The sequence below is a fragment of the Adiantum capillus-veneris genome, chromosome 21 (assembly GCF_014529385.1).
Source record: "Adiantum capillus-veneris isolate H3 chromosome 21, ASM1452938v2, whole genome shotgun sequence".
Classification (NCBI taxonomy): Eukaryota; Viridiplantae; Streptophyta; class Polypodiopsida; order Polypodiales; family Pteridaceae; genus Adiantum; species Adiantum capillus-veneris.
Window position 1 is genome coordinate 86,458,805 of NC_140951.1, and position 15,315 is coordinate 86,474,119.

The following is a 15,315-nucleotide window of genomic DNA, read 5'->3' on the forward strand; positions in this document are numbered from 1 at the left end:
AAGCGTAGGCAAATACTGTTCCCACTTACCCTTGTTATCTGACACATAGCATTTCAGCAGATCTAAGACAGTAGAATTAGCCTCTTCTGACTGTCCATCAGTTTGTGGATGAAACGAAGACGAAAACTTGAGCGTAGTGCCCATGTTCTCAAACAATCCTCTCCAGAACAAATTGGTCATGCGAGGATCACGATCACTGATAATCGATTGTGGCATACCATGGTACTTAAACACATTGTACATGAACAAGCGTGCCATCTGATCAGATTTTATCTTCTTCCTGACAGGGATAAAATGGGCCTGCTTGCTGAACCTGCAGATAATGGTCCATATACCATCATTCCCTGTTGGCGTCCTTGGAAGATCAAAGATAAAGTCCATAGCAATGCTTTCCCATGGCTTATCCGGAATCAGCAGTGGTTGTAACAACCCTGGTGCCTTTTGCATATCAAACTTGACCTTTTGGCAAACTATGCATGCTCGCACAAAGGCATCCACATCTCTGCTCAAGGTAGGCCAATAGAAGAATGTCTCTACCGCTTTAACTGTCGCATCAATGCCACGATGCCCTGCATACGGTGGGACATGACTCTCTTCCATGACCTTATGTCAAAGTGGCCTAGTGACACAAAGTCTGCCATGCATCATCATAACACCATCTCTGAGGAGATAGTGCTCATGATGTTGCCCCTCTTGTAACTGTTCAAAGATCCTTGCAAAATCTTCATCTGCAGTATACTGTTCCTTCATGTCATCTAACTCGTGATGATAAGGAATTGACACAGCTGAAATTTGTGGCTTTCTTGATAACGCATCAGCCACAACAATCTTCTTGCCTTCCACATGCATAATCTGGAAGTGGAACATGGAAAGAATGTTTGCCCATCGCATATGCTTTTCGGATAACTTTGACTGTGTAAAGAAGTATCGCAAGGTCTGATGATCTGTTTGGGCAACAAAATCAGCACCTAAGAGGTAGTGCTTCCCAGGGTTGTCCACGTCCGTCGTCCGTAACGTCCCGTCCGTTCCATCCCGTCCCGTCTGTTTCGTACAGGATCCGTCCGATCAAAAAAAAAGTGACCTTTGGCGGACTTTTTTGACTGTTTTTACAGCCGTTTTGTAGCGCCACGTGCTGGCAGTTTTTGAACGTTAAAAATTGAACGTTGGGGGCCTTGGAGCCTTGGCCCTTGGGGCATCATAAGCCAATGTGCCATCCCACCCCCCCCCCCCAACATCCACACACACAAAGCCACATGGGCTATGGCCATGGCACATGGAATTTGAATTTTGAAGCATGCTCTCTCTTTAACCCTCTTCTCCCTCTCTCGTCAAAACCTATATAAGGTTGCCCACCCTCTCTTCTTCTCCATATATCCCTCAAGCTCTCTCATTCATCTCCTTCCCTACTCAAGCTCCCTCAAGCTCTCTCCATTCATCAAGGGCCAAGGCTTCAAGCTTTGGCACTCCATAAAGTCTTCAAGCTCTCCATTACTCCTTCAAGCTCCCTTCATCTCCTTCAAGCTCTCCATTGTTCCTTCAAGGCTCAAGCTTTCTTCATCTCCTTCAAGCTCTCCATTATTCCTTAAGCTCCCTTCATCTCCATCCATCTCCTTCAAGCTCTCCATTACTCTAAAGTTCTCTCATCACTCCCCATCCCTCAAGCTCTCCATAATGCCGCCCGCTCTTCATGAAGCCTTCAACAAGCATTGCCGCTACTTTGAAAGGGTGAAGAACAAGCAAAATGTTTGCAAATGGTATTGCAAATATTACCCGAAGACCATGACCTCAAGCTCCACCCGCCTTATCATCCACTTGACCAAGGTGGGAGGGGAAGCGGGTCCTTGTCCGAATATCCCCGACGACATTCTCCAAGAGTGCAAAGCAAAGTATCTCCCCTTGAAGACGCGCAAGGCGGTTGCAAAGGCATCGGAGGAGGTGGTTCCGCCCGACCATGATCTCTCCGATTCGGGAGAGGATGCTTCTCCATCAATGTCCGTTGCATCCGGCGGCGCTACCATGGCCTCCACCGAGGGTGGTAGCGTCTCAAAGAAGAGCAAAAGAAGTCATGGTGGGCGGCCTCCAAAGCAAGCTACTCTTGCACAAACGGTGGGTGGAACTTCCGGTCCATTGTCTTTCCTCAAAGAGAGGCAACGACAAGCGGAGATAGAGATTGCACACACCATCATTGAGTGCAATCTCTCTTTTCATATTCTTCGCACGGATCGTTGGGAACGCATGGTGAAGGCTATTGCTGCGGTTGGTCCATGTGAAGGGTGGACGGGAGTGTCATACCATGACATGCGCACCAAAAAGCTTGATGAAGAGAGGGCACGAATCGACAAGTCTCTTGACCCCGTGCGTGCCGGATGGGTAAACTATGGTTGCTCTATTCTCACCGATGGATGGAGTGACCGCAAGAAGAGGGGAATCATTAATATCCTTGTCTCATGCCCTCTTGGCACCTACTTCTTGCGAGCGGTTGATGCGGGAGCAAGGGGGAAAAAGGTCACGGGTGCCTTCATTTACCGCCACATTCGTCAAGCCATAAAAGAGGTAAAATTTTTTATTCCACTCTCAAGTATCTACTATTTTCAATTTTGTCTTTTGCCTTGGCTCTTCTCACTTTCCCTTCTTTCTCCATATGTAGATCGGTCCAAGCAACGTCATTCAAGTAATCACTGACAATGCCTCCAATTGTGCTTCCATGGCCAAAAAGCTAGAGGCGGAGTATCCACACATAGTATGGACTCCATGTGCATCACATTGCATTGACCTCCTCTTGGAGGACATTGGCGACCTACCTTGGGTAAAGGACATTCTATCCCAAGCCCTCTCCATCGTCAACTTCATCAACAAAAAGGTGAGAGTACTTGCGATATATCGCACTTACTCCGGCTTGGAGTTGAAGAAGCCTTCCGCAACACGCTTTGCCGCTATGTGGCTCCTCCTTGAGCGCCTCTATGATGTGCAAACCAACTTGCAAAAGACAATGGTCTCGGATGAGTTCAAAGCATGGATTGAAGAAGAGACCCAATCATCCCAACAAGATGCAAAGGCCATCCAACGGGTTTGCTTGAAGGAGGAGTTTTGGCAAGAGGTCAAGGGTCTTGTCATGGTGGTATTGCCATTGTATAAGGTGCTTCGGATGACCGACATGGAAGGGTCTACCATAGGTCTCCTTTACCACTTCATGGAGGAGGCTTACAAGGAGATTGAGAGATCCACCATTCTTGATGGAGCACCCGATGGTTCACAGTAAACATATCACCTTATGATTTATGTACATTGTAAGTTGTCTTTTTCTATCTACGGTTCTACCCTTCCATGCTTGACTATCTTTCTCTCTCTCTTTGTAGTGATGTGTTGGAGGACTCTCCAAAGAGAGATGACATTCTCTTCCTTGTTAAAAAGCGGTGGGATTGGATGAGGCGACCAATCCATGGCTTTGCCGCCCTCTTGCATCCGGCTTTCAAAAAGCCATCAATCTTTGCGGATCAAGCACTTCAAGAGGAGCGCGACAAGTACCTTCCAAAGATACTCAATGAAGAACACCATGGAGAGTTTCTCCAAGAGCTCATCAACTATGGAGACCAAAGAGGCACGGCATTCGCTTCCTCGGTGTGTTGGAAGAGGGATTCGTTAGTGAAGCCTCTTTTTTGGTGGGAATGTTTTGGCTATCAATTGCCTCACCTTCAAAGGGTGGCATTGAGGGTTCTTGGACAGGTATATCATATATATTAATAATTATACATAATACCATACCATAAATTATAAATTTATAATCTCAATCATGTCATCATTTGACATTCATCATTCATGTGACATGTCACATAAGTCACCTCTCAATTGAAAATTCCCACAATTCAAATCTCATGCCTCTCTTCTATCATCTATGTGCTCTAGGATTGCTCATCGGGTGCATGTGAGCGGAATTGGTCGGCGTATTCTCTTATACACACCAAGATCCGCAACAAGCTTTCTACGAAGCAATTGGAGCGGCTTATCTATTGTCGCTCCAATTTACGCATGTTGAGGTCCATGCACGAGATGCCAATGGCTAGGCAGGTAATTGAGTTGGCTACATCATACTCTTTATTTATGCTTTCACATGTATGATGTATCATGTGCTCATATTTTTGGCATACCAAATTGCTAACTCCATTAATCTTCTTGCATGTTGTAAATGACAAATAGGTGAATGTAGATGAATGCAAGCTCTCCATTGAGACTCTTAAGAGTCTCAACAAAGATCGCGATCCAGAGGAGGAGCAAATATTTCGAGACCTCTACTTGGAGTTGGAGGAGATTGATCGCCGTGTCTCTCGCACACGGTCCTGCAAGAAGGTGGTTGTGCGAGCTTTGGCAACTACAGGTAGAGGAGCTTCCACTTCGGTTGCTCGTGGGAGTGGAAGAGCGTCGGCACGGACACCCAGGACCTATGTGCGGCGAGGCTCGGGTAGCGGATCTACTATGGCGGACACCACTTTGGAGAATGTGTCCATTTCTAGACCTACGGATCCTAGAGAGCCAGAGTTTGATGATGAGGGCAACATCCTTAGTGAGGGAGATTATGGTCTTGCATCTAGTGCATCTGATGCAAGTAGTGATGAGGATGATGCAGCTACCTCTAGCTCAAGCTCTAGCTCAAGCTCGGACCACAACTCCGGTGATGAGAGCGATATGAGCACTTAGAACTCTCTCTTTATGCTTTAAAGTTTGTACCCATGGGCCATGAGACTATGAGTTGTGTCACTACTTTTTTGTACTAGTTTTTGTCACTTGTATTTCTCGAGCCTCGACTCTCTACTTATGTAATGAATTATGAAATCAAATGCAATCATGATCATCTTTTTTCGAACATTGCCGTTTCCAATGTCCATGGCCAAATCTTTAATGTTCTTACTTGTAAGACATCTCCTTTGAGTTGTATGTACTTAATACTAAGTAGTTACTCATAATAGAGTAAAAGCTCTAAAAAATATATGATTTATTTTTTTGCATCGTACGTTACGTCAACGTACGTCTAATTTTTTTTAGTTCGATTAGTACCGCACGTCTTCGTACGTGTAGCCATCGTACGTGACCGTACGTGTCAACTATGGTGCTTCCAGCTAGAAAGCGCATGAATCACGGCCAAGAGCTCTTTCTCATAGACTTGCATAGTCCTCTCTGGCCCTTGCAAAATTCGGCTTTCATAAGCTACTACCCGTCCATCTTGCATTAGCACTGCTCCGATGCTACTGCCACACGCGTCACACTGGACCACAAATGACTTCCTGAGATCTGGCAAAACAATAACTGGATCTGAAGTCAACTTTTCCTTTAAGAGACTAAAAGCTGAAATCTCTTTTTGGGTCCATCTGAAAGTGACCTCTTTCTTTTGCAATGCGTGAAGAGGCGATGCTATCTCTGCAAAATTTCTGATAAACCTTCTATAGTAGGAACACAATCCCAAGAAGCTTCTGACATTGTGCACAGTCTTCAAGTCTGGCCATGTCTTGATAGCTTCGACCTTTGCGGGATCCATTCTAACACCATTCTTTGAGACTATGTGGCCCAGAAAGTGGATCTCTTCGAGGAAGAATTCACTTTTCTTAGGATTGACAAGTAACCTGTGACTGCGCAGCTCTTCAAACACAATGATCAAGTGACGCCTATGCTCCTCTTCATTCTTCGAATACACTATCATGTCATCGAAGAACGTTCCAACAAACTGTTGATGCGAGCGGAAAATCCGGTCCATCATTCTGTTGAACGTGGCAGGAGCATTTGTTAGCCCAACGGCATCACTAGAAACTCATAAAGACCAAATGTTGTTCTAAACGCAGTCTTGTGCACATCCTCTGGCCTTATACGAATCTGATGGTACCCACTCTTAAGGTCTATCCTGTTGAAAATTGCAGCATCCTCTAAACGATCGAGAATATCATGAATTCTAGGAATAGGGAACCTATTCTTGATGGTATTCTTATTCAACGCACGGTAATCAATACACATGCGCCATGAGCCATCCTTCTTCTGCACTAGGAGCACTGGGGAGCAAAAGGGTAAAGAACTAGGTTGAATCAGCCCCTTCTCTAATAACTCCTCAACCTGGCCCATAATCTCTTTCTATTGCGCCGCACTAACCCTGTAGGGAGGTCTATTTGGTGGGCTACACCCTGCAACCAAATCTATCCGATGGTCCTCAGGTCTCTCTGGCGGCAATTGCGATGGTAATGAATCAGAAAAACAATCACTAAACTTTTGCCAAAATGCTGACCTTTCTTTATCTAACACAGATAAATTTGACTGATCACTATCTGAGACATCACGTGCAAAAATCAAGTACACAGAAAGATGATTCTTTATTACAGAAGTGATAGCAGAAGCAGATACAATAAGGACTGACTCTCCTTTAAGCTTTACATCCAAGATGTGAGTTTTGCCCCTATGCTGTACAGTGATCTTTTTGTTGTAGGCATCCAAGACTCCATGCACTCGGAACATCCACGGGATTCCCAACAAGGCGTCACACCCTTCCAGCGGCATGATGTAAAACTCTTCAGTGTCCACATACGATTGAATATGCAGACACAGTTTTCCAATGATGGGAGTAACACACTCTGAGTGGCCAAGACATGCCAACCCTGCCTCTGCTGTGTACCCCATCTCTTCAGCTCTGATGCCCAACTTCATAGCTAACTCTGGTGAGATAAAGTTGGCTTTGGCACCTGGATCAAAAAAGATGAGTGCCGTCTTATCCCTAACTTTACCCCATGCCCTGCATAACTCACTGGCATCTGTGCTGGGCCTGTCACCCACCATGTCTGGCACTAAACCTGCTGTGGGTTTTGGCTTCTTGCCTTTCTGATCTTCTTTATCCTCTAAGTCAGCTGGCCTTTTCCTTTGTGGACAATTGCTAGAAAAGTGACCAGGCTGCTCGCATATAAAGCATTTGTTCTCAGCCATTAGGACCTTCTTTTCCTCGAGCGACTTGCGCACAAAAGGCTTCCTTTTCTGTTTCTTTGCCTGCGCTCCAGAAGTCTCGGCTGAATCCTTGTCTTTGGTGGCCTTTTCTGACCCCTGTGACGCATCAGGAGCCGTTTTCGCAAGGGGCTTCTTCGCTGAATTTTTCTTTTGCTGCCCTCCTTTGTCACTGCTCGGAAATCCACTGTCCTCTCCTTTCAACAAGGCAAGACCAGTGTTCGCAACTTCCATAAGCTGAGTACTTCTCTATCTGCTCTGTCAATGGCACAAATCTGTAGGTCACTGAGAGTAATGCTTTAAAAAACCTCCTATTGTACTCCAGCAAGCTCTTGCACGAAGCTGAAGTAAGCTGGTGCCAATCTGTCAGGACGTCGGCTTCAAATTCATTTGATAGCCAAGCAGATGCAAACATTTGCTTGAAGTAAACCCAAGTGACGGGTGCCTGTCCTTGCATTAACAATGTCGTCCACCATGTAAGTGCATTGTCCTTTAAGAAAGTGGCAGCTTTCCTGACCTTCGAGGCCTCTGTAAAATTCCCTCCCGCATAAGCTGTATCAAACTGCTGGAGGAAAGTGAGTGCCTTTGTCTTCTCCTCGAAACCACTGAAGGTACTGAACTTTACCGCTGCACCACCTTCTTTGTAAGCCTTCGGTTTCTCTAGTGCCCCCAAGTTGTCATACGGAATGGTCTACAACATGGGCATTGTACTAGGCATCATCGGCACGCCTTGGCCATTCACATTTTGCATCAGAGGAGCGATATTTGGCTGTTGTCCAGAAAAACCAGCCATGCCAAAATGACCCTGTGGCACCCCAAACTGGCCGTGGTTGCTCTGAAAACCCTGCCGCATGCCGATACTACCATACATGGGGTTTGGCATGATGCCTTGCATACCCCCGAACACTGTTCCTGGCACATACGGCTGGTGCAAAAACTGAGTGCATTGCCTGGTATCCTGCTCCCTGTCCATTCAAGACAGCATGCTGGCTCTGAAAGGTGGCGGACTGAACTGGCATAACCTGTGGAATAGGCGTTCTAGCCACTTGTTCAAGCACGGGAGGAACCTGCTTTGGAGCCCCCAACTCCGCAACATGCGAGTGTTCCCTTTCCTCCTGCGTCACATGAAGTACCTGGGCTTCACCATCAACAAGCTCCGTACACGGCGTAGGTTGCCTATTTTGTTGTTGCACTGGTGGCGCTTGCAAGAATTCCATAAACCTCGGATTTTGCACCAGCTGCGAAAAGACATTCACCGCGGCAACTAACTGAGTCTTGAACGCATCATCCTCAAGTTGCCCTGTCATAAAGCCCTGTACTACTGGAGAAACATTCACGTTGACAGGAGGTATAGACTGACGTGGCCGTGAGCTCTCGACAATCTCGACTTAATCACACACACGGCTCGGAAGCTAGAATGCTTCGAGCAGACGCCGACAACCTGTAGGCCCCAAAATTGGCGCCCCTTTCGGTATTTCTTTATTCTTTAGGAGGGTAAATTACAAGGTAAGGTCCTGGGAATCCTTCACGTGTATCCACCTAGATACCATTTGATTTGGCCAAATTTCGGCAGCATAACAACCCCAAAACTTGCGCGAAACCAATTCCCCTGCTAGAACTCACTTGCACTAGCGTATACCCTTTGATTCCTGTCACCAGCGTGTGACTACTATCTATCCTTTTTGTTGATTTCTTTCTTATTATCTATTTACTTTCACTTTTTGGAAACACCCCTCGGGAAATCTAACTGCCCTGCATTGCATAGCTAGTGTGGAACTGTCCAGAGGGAGTCCAGGCCTGAGGGCAAGAGAGCACTAAGGTTGGACAGGGACTATGGTTAGCCATAGCCAAAGTGGAATCCTTTGCTACAGAGGCTACATTTCAGTTCTCGATGTAGCCGCAATGTACAAAGAGGGTCGGATGACCTAGAAAGATACAATGGCAGCATCTCCTAAAATTTAGGGAACTGCTATTTTGGGACCTGAAAATGTGTTGGCGTCATTACCTCCGGAATGACAAAGGGAACATTTTCTTACTCTGCCGTGAAGTCAACTGGGCAACCGGTTGGGATATTTTTAGGCGGCAACTCCGAAACGGGAAAATGCTTGTAAATGTGCCAAGTGGCACATTCTGGTGCACTTGCCTCATGCAACAAGAAGTGGCACTGAATTTGAAGAGGGGAGAGCCTCATTTTCAGATTTTGTCACAGGTTAAGAGCTATGGAGTGCTTGCTTTCCCTCTTATGCATAGTGCGGTGCCAGGAGTGATGCCCTGCACGCTACGCACTGCCCTCTCTCTCCCCTTTGGCAGTATGTTATGCCCCTCTAGTGGGCTCTTCATTTGACCAATGTACAGTTGTGTGGGTTCATGCGCGATTGCCGAGGCAAGAGCCTCTTGCACAGGTACTGGATTAGCTAGCGGCTAATCCCCCCGCAGGTACAGGTGAATTCGGAGAGGTTCCACGCCAGAAATCTCGTCCGATTCAAAGAGCACGTAGCCCTACAGGTGCGGGAGCTCGAGGACTTGCTACGGATGCGACCAGCACGCGAAACGGAGCCCGAAACAGTGAATTACAGCCTGCTGTGTATTTTTGCAGGTTTAGGGTTTTGGCCCTAAACGGACCCTAATACCCCCAGGAGGTTCGGGGACGCAAGGGGACCGTTGTACAGGTGATCTGGCGCATTTTCAGGGCTGAAAACAGAGAATTCAGCGTGCTGCAGATTCTCGCCAGGTTTTGCAAAGTGCCCGTATGCGTCGGGAAAGTCAGTCAATGCGTGGGAATACTGACTGTGAAGGGTTCTAGTACAGTTATGCTGCCGAAATCGCGCTGGAACAGTGGAAATTCAGCCGAGTTTGTGCGGGGCAGCTTGTAGGAACCACAGCGTTTATTCCCTCTTTTGAACAATAAAGAAATACCGAAAGGGGCGCCTAAGTTAGGGGCCAATCTGGTGTCCGTCTACTCATACAGGTGCAATCTAGCAGCCTGTATCCCTCTCCCCTTTGTTGTGTCTTGAAAGTACAGGTAAAATAGACGACTAATAATGGGTGAAAGCTAAATCAAGGTTTGAAGTAAAGTCTACCGCCCTTTTTGGATTGAACAGGCCGGTTTCATGGTTCCATCGACGGGATTAAATCACTTTTTCCCATAGAAGTGAGCCTTGGTCAGTTTAGGCTTGAAGACACAGGGGATCATAGACCAGACACAGGGAATTGCAATTATGGCTGACAGACCAGATGATGTGACTGAAGAGGTCTCCTCTTCACAGGGTCAACAGACACATGAAGTGGGTGAGTCCTCAAGACCACCACAGACAGATGACGATATATTCAGGACCCAGTTGGCTACTGCTGTGGCTATGTTCACACAAGTAATGCAGAATCCGAGGTTTTTAGCCTTTCTGCAACCTCCTGTTCCGTCTCAGCAAGTTGGGTCACTGGATCATATTCAAGAGCTTGTTAAGGCTCGAGCACAGGTGATTCATACCGCACAGTCAATGGAAACACCTGTACACTTGACGGAGAACATGCAGTCTCCACAACCTGTGCCTAAGGTGCAAGAACAGGTGGCTGAGATGCCAGTCTTTCAGGCTGTACCAGTTCAGCCTGCCACCTTTCAGCAGCCTATAGCTGGTTCTAATGGGCAGGGAAGTAACCTACAGGCTATGCAACAGGTCTTCCCACCACCTTCAGTACACCCTGGCTATTTTGGAGGTGGATCCGTATTCCAGAGCATGGCTGGTCATGCACCTGGAAATCAGTTTTATACGCCAGGAACAGTGTTTGGGGGTGCTCAAACGATTATGCCTAACCCCATGTACAGTGTCATGGGTATGCAACCAGGGTTTCAGAGCACTCAGGGCCAATTTGGAATGCCACAGGCAAATTTTGGTATGGCTGGAATTACAAATCAGCAGCCAAATATAGCATTTCCAGGTCAAGTTAATAGCGGCCAAGGAACACAGATGAACCCTAAAAGTGTTCCCATGTTTCAGTCACTTCCATACGACAATTTAACGCCGCTAGAGAGGCCAACTTCGTACAAAGAAGGTGGCAAAGGTGTGTCATTCACGACCTTTACAGGGTTTGATGACAGGAAGAAGGCTCTCTCATTCCTCCACCAGTTTGACAAGGCCTATGCAGGGGGAAACTTACTATAGAGCCACTTTTTTGACAGGGAATGCGGGACAATGGTGGACAACTTTATTGCTTCAAGGGCAAGCTCCGTCCACATGGATTTACTTTAAGCAGATTTTTGCAGCAGCATGGTTATCTGATGATTTCGAAGCGGATGTCATGACAGAATGGCACCAGCTAAATGCTGCCACTTGCAGAAATCTGGATGATTACAATCGGAAGTTTTGGAAAGCTCTACTTCCAGTAACTTCCTATAGGTTTGTGCCATTGACAAAACAGATTGAAAAATACTGTTGTGGCCTACCCAAAGGATTGAGAAAGTACTGCACGAAGACAAAAGTCACTACTTTCACGCAGCTCATCGAGGTAGCAAACACTGGCAATGGTTTGCTCAAGGGAGAAGATTGCGAATTTAACACTGGCGTCAAGGCAGGATCAGGCAAGAAAAATACAGCCAAGAAGCACGTTCCCAATGAGGCTCCTAAAGGGACTCAGGAGTCAGCCAACGCAGGGAAAGACAAAGCTACGGCTGAATCAGAAAAAGGACCAACAAAGAAATGGAAAAGACGTTTTCCTCGCAAGTCAGAAGAGCAAAAGAAGGTCCTTAGGACAGAGAACAAATGCTTTATATGTGAGCAGCCTAGCCACATTGCTTACAACTGTCCTACAAAGAAAAGGCCAGCTGATTCTGAAGACAAGGAGGACAGGAAAGGAAAGAAGCCCATGGCTGGTCTAGTGCCAGATATGGTGGGCGATAAGCCAAATTCACATGCAAGTGAGCTTTGCAGAGCATGGGGAAAGGTCAGGGATCAAACAGTGCTTATCTTCTTTGATCCAGGTGCCAAAGCCAACTTCATTTCCCCAGAATTGGCTTCAAAGTTGGGAATTAGACCTGAAGAGATGGGGTATACAGCAGAGGCAGGTTTGGCATGTCCTGGCCACACAGAGGCTGTGACACCCATCATTGGAAAGTTGCGTCTACATATCCAGTCCTATGTAGATGCTGAAGAATTTTACATCATGCCACTGGACGGATGTGATGTGTTGTTAGGTATTCCTTGGTTGTTTCGTGTACAGGGAATCATGGATGCCTACAACAAAAAGATCATTGTACAGAGCAAGGGAAAGACTCACATTCTGGATGTAAAGCTTATAGGGGAGTCTATTCCTACTGTTTCAGCTTCTGCTATTACTTCTGTAATGAAAAAGCATCTTTCTGCGTACTTGGTTTTTGCACGTGAAGTGTCAGATTGTGATGAATCAAATTTATCTGTGCTAGATAAAGAAAGGTCAATGTTTTTACAACAGTATAGTGACTGCTTTTCCGATTCATTACCGTCTCAATTACCGCCAGAGAGACCCGAGGACCTGTGGGGGAGCAGGAGAGAGAGCCCACTTGCTGTCCTATGCAATGAGAGTGAAGGAGAAGAGGAGATTGGCACAGAAAGAGCACACGCAGAGAAAACGTGAGAGAGAGAGAGCTCGTTGAATTTGGGAGAAGTCACGCTATTTTTCTTTTGGGCTTTACATTTGAGTATATGAGTAAGTGACTAGGGGGCCATTCACACTTGGGCCCCCTCACTTATAAGTCTTTTTAACTTATAAGTTATAAGTACAAGGCACTTAGGCCTTTATTCCCTAACAACCTCCCATCTAAAGGCAATGTACCTTGGGAGATCAAAGAATCAGCTAACTATGATACAACAGCTGATCATGCACTTACTCATCCAACACCCATCATCTGACGGCAATATGCAAACCGCTCTGCTGGAAGACTCTTGGTCAAAAGATCTGCAGGATTGTCATCTGTGTGCACCTTGACAAGTGTAATGCTCTTGTCATCAAGCACACTTCTGATAAAATGATACTTCACCTCTATGTGCTTTGTCTTAGCATGAAAAACAGAATTCCTTGCAAGCATAATAGCACTCTGACTATCACAGTGTAGCACAGAAACCGGTGACTTAATGCCAAGCTCTTCTACCAAACGCATGAGCCACAAAGCTTCTTTGCATGCCTCAGTGGCTGCCACATACTCAGCCTCAGTGGTAGACAAAGCAACACATTTTTGCAGTCTAGAAATCCAAGAAACTGCACCTCCTGTGAATGTAAACACATATCCAGAGGTAGACTTCCTGCAATCTGGATGTCCAGCAAAATCTGCATCTGTAAAGCCATGCACAGATGTCTCACTCTTCCCAAAACAAATGCACAAGTCTTTAGTGCCTTTCAAGTATCTCAAGATACACTTCACTGCTTCCCAATGCTTTTTACCAGGATTGCTCATGTACCTGCTTACCACTCCCACCGCAAATGCAATGTCCGGACATGTAGCAACCATAGCATACATCAAACTGCCAACGGCTGATGCATAAGGAATCTTGGCCATTTCAGCCCGCATATCATCTGTGTTTGGGCAGTCATGTGCAGTCAGTTTTACATATGGAGGCAGCGGAGTACCAAGTGCCTTTCCCCCATCCATATGAAAACGATGTAGCACCTTATTAACATAATCTCGTTGAGATAGATACAGACGCCTGTGAAGTCTATCTCGAGAGATACGCATGCCCAAAATATGATTAGCTTCACCAAGATCCTTCATGTCAAAGCGATTCTTTAAGCTTTGCTGTAATGCATCCAACGCCGTGACATTTTTACCCGCAATAAGCATGTCATCAACATATAAAATCAGCAATAGAAGAGATCCATCACTTGCCGTGTTGATATACAAACAGTGATCAGAATTACTTCTTTTGTATCCTTGAGACCTCATGAATGTATCAAACTTGTGATACCATGCACGGGGAGACTGTTTCAAACCATACAAGCTCTTCAAGAGTCTACATACTTTCTTCTCTTGCCCCTTTGCCACAAAACCTTCTGGCTGCATCATATAGATTATCTCAAGCAAATCGCCATGCAAAAACGCTGTTTTGACATCCATTTGCTTTAACTCCATATCTTCAGAAGCAACCAGGCCTAAAACAAGACGTAATGTGGCAAGCTTTACAACAGGAGAAAAAATCTCATCAAAATCCACACCATGCTTTTGCTTGTACCCTTTAGCAACCAAACGTGCCTTGTACTTAGAAGAAGTATCAGATGTGACCTTGGTCTTGTAAACCCATTTACATGGCAGAGCCTTATGCCCTTTAGGCAAATCAACCAAGTCCCATGTATGGTTTTTCTCCAAAGACTGCATTTCCGAAACCATTGCTTTGAACCATTTCTTACTGTCTTCCCGTTGCATAGCCTCTTTATAGCAAGACAGCTCACCACAATCAGTAAGCATGACATAGTCCAAAGACGGTTCATATCTATCGGGGGGCCTTGTCACCCGAGCAGACCTACGCACCCAATGATCCATAACAGGTGGATTTTCAGCCTGTAAACCATCAAAAACAGTAGGCTGTTCAGCCGGTTGCATCGCAACAACGGGCAGTCTAGGAGCATCAACCTGTTCCCCTACCTGTGGTGCATCAATGGCAACTTGTTGGGGCTGATTTTCAGCAGCTAATGGCTGATTTTCAGCACCATTTTCAGCATGTAAAGGCTGCTGAACATTGGGCCTTCTTGGCTGTCCATATGTAACATCTTCACGAAAAACAACCCGACGCACTTCCTCGACCTTTGTGGGCTGTTTGTGCATGCAATTCTCATTGAAGATGACATCATTGCTGCGTATGATTTTCCGTAATGCGGGATCCCATAATCTATACCCCATTTCACCATCCTCACCATATCCTAGGAAAATGCATTTATGAGACTTTGGTTCTAGTTTGGTGCGCAGTTCACTCCGGATGTGAACATAGGCCTCACAACCAAACACTCTTAAATGTGCATATGAGGGTGGCTTGCCAGACCACACCTCCTCAGGCACCTTTCCACCCAAAGCCTTGCTAGGTGAGCGATTAATCAAGTGAATAGCTGTTTGCACAGCTTCTGCCCAAAAACCATGAGGTAATGCAGCATGTGACAGCATACTCCGAACTTTCTCTTGGATAGTCCGGTTCAACCTCTCTGCAACTCCATTCTGAGAGGGATTAAAAGGAGCCGTGAGCTCTCTTTTAATACCTTTAGTAGCACAAAAGTCAATAAATGCTTTTGATACATACTCCCCCCCATTGTCTGAGCGCAAAGACCTAAGCTTCTTGTCAGTTTGATTCTCAACAAACGCAAGAAACTTCTTGAAAGTATCCAAAACATCGCTTTTAG

The 15,315-nt window shown here is 46.0% G+C and overlaps 2 protein-coding genes across 3 annotated transcripts in view; one reads left to right on the forward strand and one right to left on the reverse strand.

Annotated features, from left to right (window-relative positions):
* LOC147431292 (putative E3 ubiquitin ligase SUD1) overlaps window positions 1-15,315 on the reverse strand; it is a 67,300-nt gene that overhangs the window by 11,316 nt on the left and 40,669 nt on the right. The gene's annotated exons all lie outside the window — the stretch shown is intronic.
* Window positions 1,310-4,893, forward strand: LOC147431293 (uncharacterized). Its single transcript, XM_086493904.1, has 5 exons — window positions 1,310-2,553; window positions 2,648-3,255; window positions 3,357-3,723; window positions 3,904-4,065; window positions 4,195-4,893. Exons 1-5 carry the CDS (start codon window positions 1,672-1,674, stop codon window positions 4,690-4,692), a joined length of 2,517 nt encoding a protein of 838 aa, XP_086350030.1. The 5' UTR covers window positions 1,310-1,671; the 3' UTR covers window positions 4,693-4,893.

Excerpts from the sequence above, each read along its gene's own strand:
- LOC147431293 (XM_086493904.1), top strand. The coding sequence starts at position 1,672 with ATGCCGCCCGCTCTTCATGAAGCCTTCAACAAGCATTGCCGCTACTTT. Across the intron at positions 2,554-2,647 it reads TTCGTCAAGCCATAAAAGAG|ATCGGTCCAAGCAACGTCAT; the intron begins GTAAAATTTTTT and ends CTCCATATGTAG. Across the intron at positions 4,066-4,194 it reads AGATGCCAATGGCTAGGCAG|GTGAATGTAGATGAATGCAA; the intron begins GTAATTGAGTTG and ends AATGACAAATAG.